This window comes from Phasianus colchicus, chromosome Z (genome assembly GCF_987193195.1).
Source record: "Phasianus colchicus chromosome Z, bPhaCol1.hap1.1, whole genome shotgun sequence".
In the NCBI taxonomy this organism is placed as follows: domain Eukaryota; kingdom Metazoa; phylum Chordata; class Aves; order Galliformes; family Phasianidae; genus Phasianus; species Phasianus colchicus.
Genome location: NC_143476.1, coordinates 42,658,996 through 42,674,175, shown reverse-complemented (window position 1 = coordinate 42,674,175; position 15,180 = coordinate 42,658,996). Strand labels below are relative to the sequence as shown.

Sequence of the window (15,180 nt, the reverse complement as noted above, 5' to 3'; positions counted from 1 at the left end):
GTGCCTTTCGTCCTTGAAATTGTGTTTTTCCTATGGCTTAACTTCAAGTAAACATGAAAAGTAACCTCCTGAGTTTTGTGTGTCCACCTGTTGGCCTGGGCTGCACTGAGTGAAGAGATACTGTCTTGAAAGATGTATATATATTTATGTATGTGTTTAAAAAAATAATAATAATAATTAAAAAAATATATATATATATATATAGATTGCTCTGAAAGTAGTGCCTCCTATTTATTTCTGTTACTGCAGCGGTAGCACAATAACACTGATAAAGCAAATTCCCAGCTACAAAATGCTGTTTTTCAACACAGGCACCACCATTAGCTATGCGTTTTCATTAGTAGTGAACAGAGGTCTGCATGCCATGCTTGTAAAACCTGCACCAGCAGAGATGAAACACACTACCTTTTGCCTCACTGCGTTCACATCCATTATTTGGTCCCCATAAATTTTCACAGGCATTGATGAATTGTCATTGGGTGCCGTTTTCTCTGCATGGAAGAATTCAATGATACACCATTGCTCCATGTGCATTTCCATGTCAGATGCTGTTCTGACAGAATGTCCTTCTGTCTGTCACAGCAACGAAATACTGATGGGAAAGTTCAACCTGTACTACTGTATCTCTGACATCTGCTTCTGATCATAGAATCATAGAATGGCCTGGATTGAAAAGGACCACAGTGATCATCCAGTTCCAACCCCCTGCTATGTGCAGGGTCGCCAACCACCAGACCCTGGTGGCTGCCCAGAGCCACATCCAGCCTGGCCTTGAATGCCTCCAGGGATGGGGCATCCATAACCTCCTTGGGCAACCTGTTCCAGTGCATCACCACCCTCTGTGTGAAAAACTTCCTCCTAGTATCTAACCTAAACCTCTCCTGTGTCAGTTTAAAATCATTCCCCCTTGTCCTCTCTCTATTCACCCTCATAAACAGCCGTTCCCCCTCCTGTTTATACACTCCCACAATGAGGTTTCCCTGCAGCCTTCTCTTCTCCAAGCTAAACAATCCCAGTTTCTTCAACCTTTCCTCATAGGAAAGGTGCTCCAGCCCTCTGATCATTTTAGTGGCCCTGGTGTCAGAAGTCCACTTAATAAAATAGGAAGCATTACTTTCAGAGCAGCCTTCATCCAATATATACTATAGTTAATGTCTGTAAGTAACAAAATATTTTAGTTTTTGATATCTTTTATTAAAACATGGAAAGGAGACCAACAAAACCATAGAAGTTGTAGCATGTGTGACTTTGTTTTTGTGAAACTAATGCATCAGTCTGGTTGGGTGGATGTCGCTGCCATTCTCAGTGAGGTCTCAACATGTTCTTCAGAGATTTGGGGTGAGATTTTATTTTTACTGTGCTTCCTCCTTGAAAACACTTGTTCACAACAGTAATCCAGAAAACTGTGATATGCATAAGGTGTGGCTGTGAAGAAGGAGATATTTCTTTTTGCTAAAATGGGGCTCGTAAGTCTGGTAAAGAGTCATGATCAGATTTTTCAGTTGAATGTCTGATGTAGTGGCAGGGAGCAGCTGAATTGCCAGCTGTGCTGGGCCGTGTGCAGGCCATAGGTTGAATGTGCTTGTCCTAAGTTATCCTCCTTCTGCTTAGCTGTAGTTTTACTTGGAAGCTCTTTGAAAATGTATTGTGTTTTCTATTTTGTAGTACTACTTCTTTGAGGACAGGTCTACTTTGTGGTTTTAAGAGCTAGCTCTCCAGCTTCCTGGGGATTGGGAAGTCAGGATGACTAGATGTGGTCTGAGATGTCCGAATAGACTCATGTCAGAAGTGATTCTTTTTTTCTGAGATGTAAATTTTTTATCAGGTAATGTCGAGAATGACCAAAATATAAGGGTAGCTTATGACTGTAGCTTTTGTTTTTGTTGTTCGTTTGTTTGTTTGTTTTTGGACAGTGAAGATCATAGAAAGACATTTGTTTTACTCCAGCTATAGCTTGGATTCCTGAGTGCATTTATAATTATTTGTTGGAACAGGAAACTTGTAGAATGACATGAAGCTCCCCAATTGCTTCTTTTCATTAGAAACATCGTCCCCCATTTGGCTCTCAAACAAACAAACGCAGCATAAATGAAATTGAACAAGAAATGAATACCAGCAATAAAACAATATGGTTGCTTAAATATAGGCAATAATTTATATTCATAAAGGGAAAATTTCCAGCAAACACTGGATCTAGGGTGTTTACCTCTTCAATCTGCTGCTATGTAATGCAGCCTTAAGTAGCATGGCTGAGTTCTTACAGTATTTTAAACCCTTGTTTATTATAGAAACATTGATGAATACTTGACTCTGAAAGACTCCAGTGTTTGATAGTTACTTCAGAGTTCTTCCAATGCAAAATCCAAGTGTACTCAGAATTATTTCTTTTTCTAGTATGTAAAAACTGGTAGAGCTCTTGATCCAGTTAAGATGCTTAGTTTACAGACTCCAGAACTGCTACTAGTGGTGTGTTTTACTATTTATGCTTCTTCTTATTCACCTTGGTGGGAATGCTGTAACTCTGCATCAGTGCAGGCTTGTCTGTCAGTGTGGAAGGGAGAGAACCAGCTGGGGATGACTCTATTAAGCCTATCAAGTGTTGATGAGGCCTAGAAGGTCATACAGAAGAGGTGGAGGGCTTCGTGCAGTATTTGGCATTTCTTCTAAAACCTTTTCTAATGAAACTGTGCTCTCTCTTTAGTGAGACTTGTAGTTTCTTAAAATTTCTTTCATACAAAGCAGTAAATTAAACAAAATGACTTTGGGAAAATATGTATATATTGTACTTCAGAGTAACCTTTGCCTAGTAGGCTATGAATTTAATTAATGAGTCAGCAAGTGAGATGATTACTGACATCAGAAAAAAATGTTCTTTGAGGAACAGGTTGAAAGTTTAACGTGTCATTGTGATGTGAGAATAATCACTTCAAAATTTGTACAGAAAATAGTATTGTCTCTTTTGAAATGAGTTTAAATCAGAATCTGCAGTTCAGTATATGCATTTGTAATGAATGATCCTGTTTTGACTGAAGGAACTACTGCCATTGAAACTTCTTGCAGCTGAGGAAGAGACAGGACAGAAAATGTGTATGATCAGAAATTAATGTGTGTATTTAGTCTGAAGAAGTGTTTTAGACAGTACTTTCACCTATCAAATCGTTTTAAATCTAGTTTGGTTGTCAGCAGATTGGAAAAATGAATACTAGTAGAGGGTGATAATCATTTTACTGAGTAAGGTTGTTTTTGTGAAACGCCACTAACATACTGTCAGGCAAATTAGCTTTACACTGAAATATTTTTTTCTTGTTTGTTTTAATATATGCAGTGGTGAGATATTCTAGTGCAGGTTTGGCCAAAAGTGCTCTTAAAAATACCTGAAACATGACCATCATGTTTTGAATTTACTTGTACAGTGTTAAATTTTTCTGCGTTCTTTTTTCAAGTCAAGAGACTTTTCACTGTATGTATTAGAGCTAGTGGGGCTGATTGTAAGGGATGATCCTTAATGTCTGTGTTCTGCAGACTTCCATCTGCAATTCTTGTGTTTTGCTCTTGAATCTTTTTGACCAATAATTTGCTTTCACAGTCAATCTCTGTCTCTCTTTTAACATGCCTCTGTTGGTGCTCATAATTTTGCTAGTAGTTTCCTGGTTTTATGTTCTTGTTATTTGTGCATTCCTTGTTGCTGGAGTTCAGTACTCAAAAGCTGTATTTCATGTTTTCTCAAATATTTAATTATTCATTCTATTTTAATATGTGCCTAGCTTCTAATATAACTTGCCTAAAGGTAGGAAGAATTATTTGACTTGAACAATGCAATGATCATTGGTTGCCACTATAAATATGTTAGATACATCAAATGACTTAGTGACAATATGAATTTAAAATGAATCCATGGAATGCCAGTAACATGAAGCTCAGTGAGTGTGAAACTTTTCTAAAACTAATCTTCGTTCCTTTATTCCTTTGGAATTTTAAATTTTGCTGAATGTTTCATACCATCTTATCTTCCTGCTTCCATTCCCCTTTTTCAAAAACTTTTAGATTTCTCTGCCTTCAATCTAGGAAGTATATTACTTTGAGTGATTTTTTTTGTTCATGTTTTTTTCATTTCTCGTAGACTTTTTCATAACTCCGTTTTGTCTCTTCTGTCTTGAACTTTTGTTTTGTAACGGGTGTGTTGAGCTGGACTGCTAAGCATCTTCTGTTGCTTGACTGAAATTGTAGATATCCATTTGATCATTTACAAAATGCCTGTGGGGTTCTACACAGGTAAAATACACAGGTGATGCCATTTCACTGGTATGCTTTAAGTGGCTATAACTTTATTTAATTCTGAGATTATGCTTTTTTTGTGATTTTTTTGTGTTTTTATTTGTTTTGATTTGTTTTTGTTTTATTTTTAGGCATACGCATCAGGATGTGATATTGTTGTATTAGGGACTGACTTTGAAAGATTGCAGATAATCCCAGGTGCAAAACATGGAAACATTCAAGTGGGTTGTGTGGACTGTTCAGTGCAACAGGGAAAGGTATGTGGTCCTTCTAATAATATTCTTGGAATGTCATGTTGAGTCATGGGTGTCCAACATGTAGACTTGCGTGGCCACACTGAGTGAAGATGGGCCACGCTGAATGAAGATGAATTGTTTGGGGCCACATATGAAACATATAACATAGTTAATAAATAGAAGTAAAAACTTAGTCTATTTTGTAATTCTTAGTATTTTGTAATTCTTAGTAAGTTCCCAAGGTGTTCATCAGAGATTTTTGATTTCATCCTTGGTTGTTTCCTTATGTACATACTGCCCAAAAGCAATAACATGGATAAGGCATGATTGCAGAAAAAGGGATAATTTTCCCTGTTAAAAGTGCTACAAAAGTCTAGTAAGGAAACATCATGGAAGTTTTGAATTGAATATCCAATTTCAACTCCATACATTACATTAAGTTTGAAAATTTGCATGTAATATATTTACATTGACTGAAAATGCATTTACAAATATACCCCAAAATGTGTAATTTTTTCAGCCATCTTCAAATCTATTCTCAAATTCCTTTATCACAATGAAAAGCAAGAGAGTGTAGTTTTCACTGTTCACAGAACCATGTTTAGGCAATGCATCAAAATATAAAAAAAAATATTTACCATAACTTGAGTTAGCTCCGTATTAAGCCCTTTCTGTGTCCCGGTTTCATGGCTTGTTGGTTGTTGTTGAGTGATGGGTGTATGACTGGGGCTGGTCCAATCTGCTCAGCAGGAAAGAGCTGCTACCATGATTGCAGAGGGTGGGCTGCAGTATGGGCTGGGTCACGTACAGGTATGTACATGTCTATGTTGAGAACTTTCTCAAAGTATGGATGCTTTCAAATTGAGACATATGTACAACAATGAAGGTGAAAATGGCTGTTTGCTTCATCTGTTTGTTTTTAGTAAGCTACATAACAAATAAGAAATAACAAGCGTAGTTATGAGACTGTAGAAGGTAAGATGGGGCTATACAGGAACATGTGTAAAGGAAAAAAAAAAAAAGTGACCAAAAAATTAATAAGGTGAGAGCAAAAATAGTTTATTCACTCTGGGTTCATGCTGCTCAGTTTAGTCATTGCCATGCTTTGACATGTCAGTAACAGGCAGAAGATGAGTAATTTCCATATCATGGAAGAGTAATATACCTTTCAAGTAATTAATAAAGGCTTAAAATTGTTTATGGACAGAATTTTCCTTTTTCTTTTCTTTTTCTCAAACAGGTATACTGGTTCAGAAATGTTAGGTTTCAAATTCTTCTCAGAGACATCTTTTTTAATTGCTCTGTTATGATAAAAAACAATGAACCAAGTAGCTCTGTCTATTGGGATGTCAAAGTGTGGTTAATCTCTTTACCAGTAAAGCTGGAACTGTGGGTAAATATTGGCTCATACAAACATGTAAGTTTTTTTTTTTTTTTAACTGATTCCTTTAAGCTGTAGTAGGGTGGTAGCATTTGTGTTTTGCACATATGAGCTTTTAAATTGCTGGCAGCTTTGGTTAGATTCTGGTGTCCATCCTGAGGTGAGATCTCTGCATGAAAACTTTGTGTTTACACATGAAATCTGTGAATGACCACCTAGGTGATCCATAGCTACTTTTTAATATATGAGTGATGAATTCTTGAAAGGGTAGTGTGGGAACATTAATGAAAATGTGGAAATGTTCTACTTTCCACCTCTGGTAGTTTTAAGCTATAAAGAAAGCTGTGTTTCTCCAATGTGAAAAAAAAAAAAGGTTGTTTGAGTTCACTGAATGTCTGTTAACAGATGGTGCAATACATATGCAGATAGCATATATATATATATATATATATATATAAATATAAAATGTAAACATTTATCTGCATTTTGGAATGTTGTTTTGACTATTTCACATCAGTTCTGACCAAATTTCAATAATAAGCTGTCCTTTACTTCTAAATTAATGCATATGTATATAGCAAACTATTCAATTTCATAAGTTTTAGGATTTTAGGACTTTTAAAGTAGGCCTCTGTCATGACTTTGATTCTGCAAGTTAGTATAGTTTGGTGCTAGTAGTTAGAATAGGTGAATTTGTAGAGTGCTAAAATTCTAAGTGGTAAATAACTAGGAAGCTTTGGATTGACAGGTTGCTGTATTTCCAGTCTGGTGCTGGAGAGGTTGCTTATCTTCTTCTGCTTCATCAATCCTTACACAGATTTCTCATCATTGACCTCCAGATTACTTTTTGGAGCTTAAGATCTTTAGGAAGAAACAATGCAAATAATCTTTCTTGAAAGCATCTATTAATAACCTGTAGTTTATGAATTATGCACCTTTTTAGTTTTTCTCCTTATGGAAAACTGCTGTCGAGAGTCATCTACAAATAGCAGGGCTTTACTTTGAAGAATCTGCATCATTCTCCATCTGAACAATAGAGTTAGTTTGTAAAAGGTTTGTTAGCAGGTTGTGAAAGTAATGAGTTAAAATTTTCCTCTGTTTTTGCCCCCTGAATCTAATTCTAATTTACTGAATAGCTTTGTGAAGCTACTTTGAAGAAGCAATAGCTTAGTAGTTAATGTTTCATCAACCCCTTCTTTGGCTTTGAAGAGTTGGGTAGATTATTGCCACTGTCATCTTTCTTCCTACTCTTGGAGATAAACTTCGGTTTTCATTGTCTAAGATTGAGATTGTGGGGTAGGGGTGGGGAGGAACGTGTGAGAATTCCTGATTTCCCCAGCAGATTATGCATTCCTCTACCGTGATTTGCATGAAAATGGCTTTTACAAGGAAGACAGTGTAATTTTAGGCCACTGAATCTTTTTTCCTCTGGTTACATTGGTAATGAACAATCTGTTTGGAGTGAGTGTTCTTCTTTCACACAATGTCAGCTACAAGTCTCTTTTCTAATTAATATGAGAATTAAGACAAAAATTTTAATTAAAACAGGAAAAAAAATTCACGCAGTGTGACTTCTGAAAATATCTGACAGTGCACAAGAAGATAGCTGTATCTTCAAATCATTTGAAATATTTGATGAGGTTTTTTTTAGATGTCATAGATGGTGACAGCACTGTTACTATATATATGAGATTTAATTTATTTAGCACCATGTTTTACTAATGTTAAAGAAAAAATAGATACTTATTAAAATTTTGATTTAGCTTACATGCTGATGTTTCTAAAGGTTAACTGTAGGAAATTGTTTCTGTAATTAAAAACATTTTAAGACTTTTTGTCGTTACTGCTGTTAGTTAGTTTGAATGTGCAAGTATAGTTTTCAATTCAGGTTTTGTGATTTCATGAGCTGTACTTTTTTTTTTTTTAAGGTAGCTGTCTGTGGTTTCGGAGGAACTGATAGTCGTTTTCTGCAGCTTGGTAGTGAGTGATAGTGTAGCTTAGTAAGAGGTACACATGGCTCACAAATGAGAAAGATGAAGAGGCATTCTATGCAGTGTGGAGAATTAATGGGTGAAAAAGCTAAGGGTATCCAGAAACTATTTGGGTTACACTAAACCTTCATAAAATGAGACCAGTTCTATTCCTAGTTCTGACAAAGCAGTGAGGGTGGACAGAGTAATTGCCCTAGAGGCAGGTGTTTCATTCCTGCATGCTGATAAAAGAATGGCTGTAACCCTTCTCTTGCAACTTAGTAAAACTTCTATACATTTGACTAATAAAAGGACTTAAGAACATGAGACAAGTTTGGTTTCCTCCCGAGCAATTATTGTAGTAATTAGGGAAGCACTTCAACACACAAAACTCCATTAATCCTTTCAGTGACATGCTGTTCAGTGAGAACAAATGAAAGTGTCTATATTGCTGCAGAACCCTTTGAAACTTCCAGGGGTAACATTTGGTGTGCTGATGTTTGTCTTAAAAGCTAGTGGTATACAATAGTAGACAGAAGATCTATCCACGTTTGGAAAAAAAATAGGAAAAAGGAAAAATCTAATCAATATGATCTTTGTATAGACATATATGTTGAGATTTTGAATGAAATTACTGGAATAAAAGAAGTGAGGTACATGAAGTAATTTTAAGAAGGCAGATATTAATCTTAGGTATAAGGAAAGGTTTATTTACGCATTTTGTAACTGATGAAATTATTGTTGATATTTATGGGTCAGGATGATACTAGTCTACATAAAAATTTATTTTGCTGTATCCTCTTTAACACAGAGGTCTTCTTTGTAGATCCAGTTTCAAGTTTTAGTTTAAAAATATTAACAATTTAGGCACAGTGGTTTAGTTTCTTCTTTAAATTTCTCTGGCTGATGTTAGAATAGAATCATAGAATTGCTCAGGTTGGAAAAGACCTTCAAGATCATTGAGTCCAACAACAACCTAACCATACTATCCTAATTCCAACAATGTGACTCAACCACCTCCCTGGGGAAAAAATCAAAAAATGAAATCAAAATGTCTGCAAAGTGACCCTGCCTACCTTTAATGTTGCTTTAAAAAAAAAAAAAAAAAGTGAATTTTGTGAGACAGAATCTCACAGAAATGAGGAACTGATGATTACATGATATCAAAACTGCAGATCTTATTCTTTGTAACATCAAGCATTACCTGCAAATTCAAGGTGTCTATTTTCAGCATTATCTCTGCAAACTTGTAATTTCTGTAAATCTCTGTGTCTTAAAGTAGTTTCAAATGACATTGTCTTTTAAGGATTTTAGCGTGAGGCCTGTTAGCATTGTAGGATAGTTTGGTTTCCTTAGGGAGCTTTAAACATTATCTGGTTCTAAGCCCTTGCCACTATACCAGCATGCTTAAAGCCACATCCAGCCTGGCCTTGAACACTTCTGGGGATGGGGCAACCATAGCTTCTCTGAGCAACTTGTTCCAAAGTTTCACAGCCCTCTTAGTGAAAGTTGTATTCCTTATGTTTAATCTAAATCTACTCTCTTTTAGTTTAAAATCATCATCCTTGTTCTACTGGTACATGTTTAAAAACAAAATAACAAAAACACACTCCATCTTTTTTTTACAAGCTGCCTCACTGAGTATTGAAAGGCTTTGCTGAGGTGTCCCTGGAGCCTTTCTTTCTGCAGACTGAAGCCCAGTTGCTTCAGCCATTCACTGTAGGAGAGATGCTCCGTCCCTCTGATTATCTCCATAGCCCTCTTTGAACCTACTTCAGCAGCTCCACATCTTTCATATGCTGGGGGCCCCAAACCCATTCAGATGGGACCACATGAGAGCAGAGCAGAGACCTGCCTTGCTCTGCTGATCACTGCTATTTTCTTGCAACCCGGGATACAGTTTGATTTTTGGGACGCACATGTTGTCTGGCGGCTCACGTCCAGCTTTTCATCCACCGGAACTCCCACATCCTTATCTGCAGAGCTGTTTCTCTGCATGGTGGGATCAAGGAAATCCCAAATATTAGTGAATAGGAATTCACTTGGCCATGTTGAACCTGATTAGGTTAATGTGGGCTCATTTCTCAAGCGTGCCCATATCCCCTTGGAATAGCATTCCTTCCTTCCTTCTGTCACATCAATTGCACCACTGTCCTTGCCTGTCCTTGACCAGAGTTCCCTGGACACTCCAGCCAATTTCTTACCTATCAAATAGTCTACCTTGAAACCCATATCTCTCTAATTTAGAGACAAGGACATATAGTTATTATCAGTCCCTTGTAAGAAAGTCACTTAAACTTGCCTTTACATAGAAGTTTTGACTACTAATTTTGCCTTAATTCAGATTTGAGATGGCTGATAGTACCAATAAAATAAGATTTCAAAATAAAAATACTGCCTATACTGCAACTTTTTAGAAGCATTTTATGTTAGCATTTAGTAACTATTCTGATTTCATGTTCTTTGCGTAGGATGTTCAACTTTTGTAGCTTGAATTTTCCAAATTAATACTTTGTTATGTAGTGTTAAAGTGCTGGGGAGGTATACTGAATGTGCTCTGAACTGATTGTGTCTCTATTTTTGAGACACATGAACATGACAGACTCCTTACATGTTAACTATGAGAAGCATATTGATAATGGGTAGGTTGCTCCAAAAGTAATGCCTCTGATTTTTTGTTCCCATGGAAACTGCAACAAAGAGCACAACAGTGCTGCTTGATAGAGCAAATTCTTAGCTACAAAACATTATTTATCAATGTAGCTATCACCATGTACTGGTTCACCAATGAACTAATTGCAGTGCTCTTTGTTTTGTGGTGTGACAGCTGTGTTTGTAGCTGTCCAGAATATGGCTTGTCTTTCAATTCGATGTCACTACACCTAAAATGCACCACATGTCATTTCATTTTGCTTACATGCACTGTTTGGTCTCCTTAAATATTCGGCAAGTATTAAAGAATGTCAGTGAGTGCATTTTTTTTTCCGCTTAGGGAAGGAAGAACTTAGTTCCACATTTTTGCTTCATATGCGCTTCCATGTCAGTCTGCCCCTCTGTTGCCATGCAACCATCATCTACTTTAGATATTTTAGGCCAGTATAATCCAGCAGGAGACATTACTTTCAGAGCATCCCTCATAAATCTGTTTTTTTTTTTTTTAAAAAAAAAAAAGAACAAAAATGCACGTGTCAGCCTATGCTGCCAAGTAGTTTATTAGGACTAGTATGTCCTAGTAGGACTAAAAGGTTGTATTTACATTGTTGTCAACAACTGCTTCATAATCTTATAAAGTTTTTTTTCTTTTACCTAAAGGGTGGAGAGATATTAGCTTAAAGTTAGAAACAGAATTCCATATTTTAGTCTTGTTTTGCAGCTTGTTTTTTATGCATGTGTTTATGTATATGCAATTTGCTTTAGATTGCAGCTTCTTATGGAAATGTGGTTTGTATCTTTGAGCCAGTTAGTCTCTTGAAGCAGAGCAGCAGACATCATAATGTAAGTAATTCATCACTCCTTAATTTCATCTACTTAGTTTAAAGCTTGGCTTATTTCTCTGGTTTTCTTTTAAGCTGAATTTGCTTTCGTTGTCTAAACTGAGAGATGCAGTGGTCTGTGGGAAGTGAAAATGGTAGTGGGAGAGCAGAGGCATGTTATTTGGGATAGTTCTAGTAAAAACAAGTTATACTATAGTACTTCATGTTACTTATATCTAAATCTACAGTTCGTATTGTAAAAATTCCAGAATCTAACAAGACAGGCATGCCACTGCACTCCAGAGAATATGTCCATTATTGTAGGAATTCCTTTTTGAACCACTTTCTGTAGCCCTTCTGTGCTGATGTCTTTTACAATTGGTATTTTAACCACGATTTATGGAACTGCACATTCCTGTTCAATTTTTCAAAAAGCCTATTAAGACCTTTGTTTGCCCAGGGTAGTGAATAAAACCAATATTTTTTGATAGCATGGCTGAGCATTGATAATAGCGATGTAGGGAGTTGGCAATTCAAATATTAATTTCTGGCAAGTAATGCTTTAGAACAAGATTTAGCTTGGTTCCGTACATGGAAGGACTTCCCATTGTGCTTAGAAGTACTTGGGTTCAGTACAAGTTTGGTAATGAGGACTTTTCTGCAACAGTTGCTCAAGTAGCATTCTTTCTTCTCCCTGGTTTGGTCTCTCCATTTGTGTTAATAAATTTTTTATATAACTGTATAGTACTTTCTGTGCTGACCAGTAGTTCAGTCATATGGCTCCTGATAGACTTGTAAAACTGTGATATTTTATATATCTTAATGCCTGCTACTCAATAAATAATAATTACCAACGGAAAGTAGCAGAAAAAAACAATGGTAGTGTGGGACTTCGTGCTCACATGAACCTTTTATATATATTACTTTCTGTTCAATCACTCAGACATTCAGGCCACACTTAATGCTGTTTTTTTCTTTGCAATCAACACTACATATACCTTGAAACTTGGAAGTTACCATACAAACTATAAGCAATAGAGGAAGTATCTTCCATTCATGATTTGCTTTCAAATAAATAAAATATTTATATTGAAGTATGTGGTTACATAATTATTGCAGTTAACTTCTCTGCAAGAATTTCCAGCATACTTACATTGCAGTAAGATTGACATTCTTATCCATTAATTAGAACATTCAGAATTTAAAAAAACGAAACAAGAAAAAAGCCAGTGTCATAAAAGCTTTCTTAGGTCATTATTTACAGGTGCTACTTAATGTTTTCCTTGAAATATGCAGAAGATTTGTTTGTTCTATCTTTAACTTTTGTATAGATGGGTCTGATATTTTTGAAGTGCGGGATGATTACTTTAAAACTGTCTGTGAAATAAATATTTTATGACTCTAATCCTCCAATTGTTGCAGAGAAAGAAGGAATGACGAAAAAACAAACCAAATCCGAAGAGAAATAGTCAACTGTCTTTAGATTTTGGGGGGGTGGGAGGGAGGAAAAAAAGACCCTGAACTAATTGAAATCCTTCAACAATAGTATGGATATAAAATACTAGGTGCATTTATTGTGTTTCACTTTTTGATTTATTTATTTTTTCATGAAGTCAGACTTTCCCTGTGAAAAGCTCAGATTCTAATGATGGTGATGTGTACTAAAACTTTTTCAAGCTCAGATTTTTTCAAGTAAGTTAGAAGTGAGTGGTAATTTATTTTTAGGCACACTCTTCATAGAAGTTGGAGAGTGCAGTGAAGGTATGATGTTTTTATTACAGAACACAAGGGAAAGAAAGTATTATCATGTTAAAATTTGTGAATATTTAATGTTTCAGCAGTTGCATTATCAGTGGCAGAAGAATGCTCAAATCTTACTGGATGGTATAGCACATAATTTAACATGGGATCCCACAGGTAAGAATAGAATATAAGAAACACTTAAATCATTTGCTGTATCAAATATTTCTTACTAAAATTTCACTGTTCCTTGGAGACAAGGAAAATACTCATTTTGTCCTACCGCGATAGAGAACACCAAAGTGAGATGAAATCTGCAGTTGATAAAGAGTCCCTCCTTGTTAGAGAAGGGCCAAATTAGTATCTGTATGGTATTATCTGATTATTCTACTGTCAGCAGTATTAGTTTAAAATAAGGGCTAAAATAATATTGTGAATAAGAAACATGTATAGTAGCCCTAGGTACTTGTCTTTCAAAAAGATTACTCTGAAAATTTTCAGCTAAAATTATTGTCTCTCATAAGAAAGGAGCGTAGAAAACTGACTTGCAAGATTGAGTCAATCTATCAGTGTAGTGGAATGTATGAAAGCACACTATTATATAACTTTCCTGGTTTCTTGTTGGTTTTTTATTATTGGTGGAAGTTAATATGGCATATTTTGTTTTGCATTGTATCTGCAATCTGTATTTTTTTCTATTTTTTTTCTACTTGTTTTAGGCACTCGCCTTTTGACTGGTTCCAGTTGTCTTCAGCTTTGGTCCAGTGTTCCTTTGGAGAACTTGTCTGACAATGACAGCACTGACAGAAAAGATGTTGGAGAATGGAGGTGTATCTGGCAGTGCAAGTAAGAAACTGTTTTAAAAACAGTTCCTTTTCCCTTTCTGGTTTGTTTAGTGAAATCATACTGTATACTGCTGTTTGATGAAACACTATTCAAACATGATACTTGAATCATTTTTGCATTGAGTACATAACACTTTCTTATTACTACAAGTATAGCTGCAACTATTTTTGAGGTAGTTTGTGTTCTTTAACAGTTTTTCAGTTTTACCAAGCATTATTAGAATGCCATGTGAAGGCTGTCATTATAACTGCATCAGCAGACTTTGTTCCTTGTACAGTAAATATGGTGAAGCTGCTTAATTGAAGGATATTACACTTGTAGGACCAATTTAGATAAAATTCCCTCTCTGTCTGCACCTTTCTTTCCTCCATGGATGCCTTCCCACATTTTGCATTTTCTGTATTCTTAGATATTTAAAACAGCCATGAAAAGATGGACACATTTGTTTTTACCATATCTCTGAATATTCTTTGGGTGTTCGTGTTAATTGGTCATTATAGTCTTTGTATCTGTGTCTGTGTATTTGCAGAAGAGAAGTCAGAAGAGTTTTAGTTCCGTACACCCAGGAAGAGTGTTTTAATATATCAAGTGTACTGTTTGCTCAGGAGTAGTGTCCCGTATGTCAGTTTTCTTAAATAAGTCTCCATAACTGGTTGACTGAAACAACTAATTTCACTTATTCCTCATGAAGTAGAGGAAAGAAATCAAGACTTTGTTAGTTCATTGAGATACCCTTGTGACATCATCTTGTAGCCTAATGAGAGAAATGAACTTTCAGATAGAATGGTTTTAGAATCGGGTGTATGTTAGGTGTAGTCAGTAAAGTGCAATGCTGTTATTCCTGTGTCCATAAAATAGCAAGTTCCATGTGTGCATCTCAAACCTTACAGAAGTCTTAACTTCGTACTTCTAAACTCATTCATGGAGCAGAAAGATTTTGCTGGATTTTGCATATTTTAAATCAAGAGATCCCAAAAAGGGTCAGCAGAACTTGCACTATCCATTCAGCTTTTGTGTCTCAATGTCTTACAACATTTGTAATTGTATTAAATAAAGAGTAAGTTTTCAGGATACTGACTTTGCAATACTGCTCCTTCCCAGAATTATTTTCAGTGCCTAGAAAAGGCATTCCCAAGTGTCTTAATATTGGTTCTGTTAACAACCGGCTGCTGAAATCAAGTTGGCAATTGCCTTTCTTTGATTCATAAATTTTGTAATGGATTTGCTGCTGTTAATATACATGCACACCATCATGCTTT

General features: G+C 35.8%; 1 protein-coding gene across 4 annotated transcripts in view; it reads left to right on the top strand.

Annotated features, from left to right (window-relative positions):
- The window catches only part of DMXL1 (Dmx like 1), a 74,227-nt gene that overhangs the window by 2,905 nt on the left and 56,142 nt on the right, over positions 1–15,180 (top strand). For all 4 annotated transcript variants that reach the window (XM_031601402.2, XM_031601400.2, XM_031601401.2 and 1 more), the window contains exons 2-5: positions 4,407–4,532; positions 11,280–11,357; positions 13,174–13,252; positions 13,795–13,921. In XM_031601402.2, the coding sequence (XP_031457262.1) occupies positions 4,407–4,532; positions 11,280–11,357; positions 13,174–13,252; positions 13,795–13,921 (410 nt within the window). The remainder of the gene's footprint in view (positions 1–4,406; positions 4,533–11,279; positions 11,358–13,173; positions 13,253–13,794; positions 13,922–15,180) is intronic.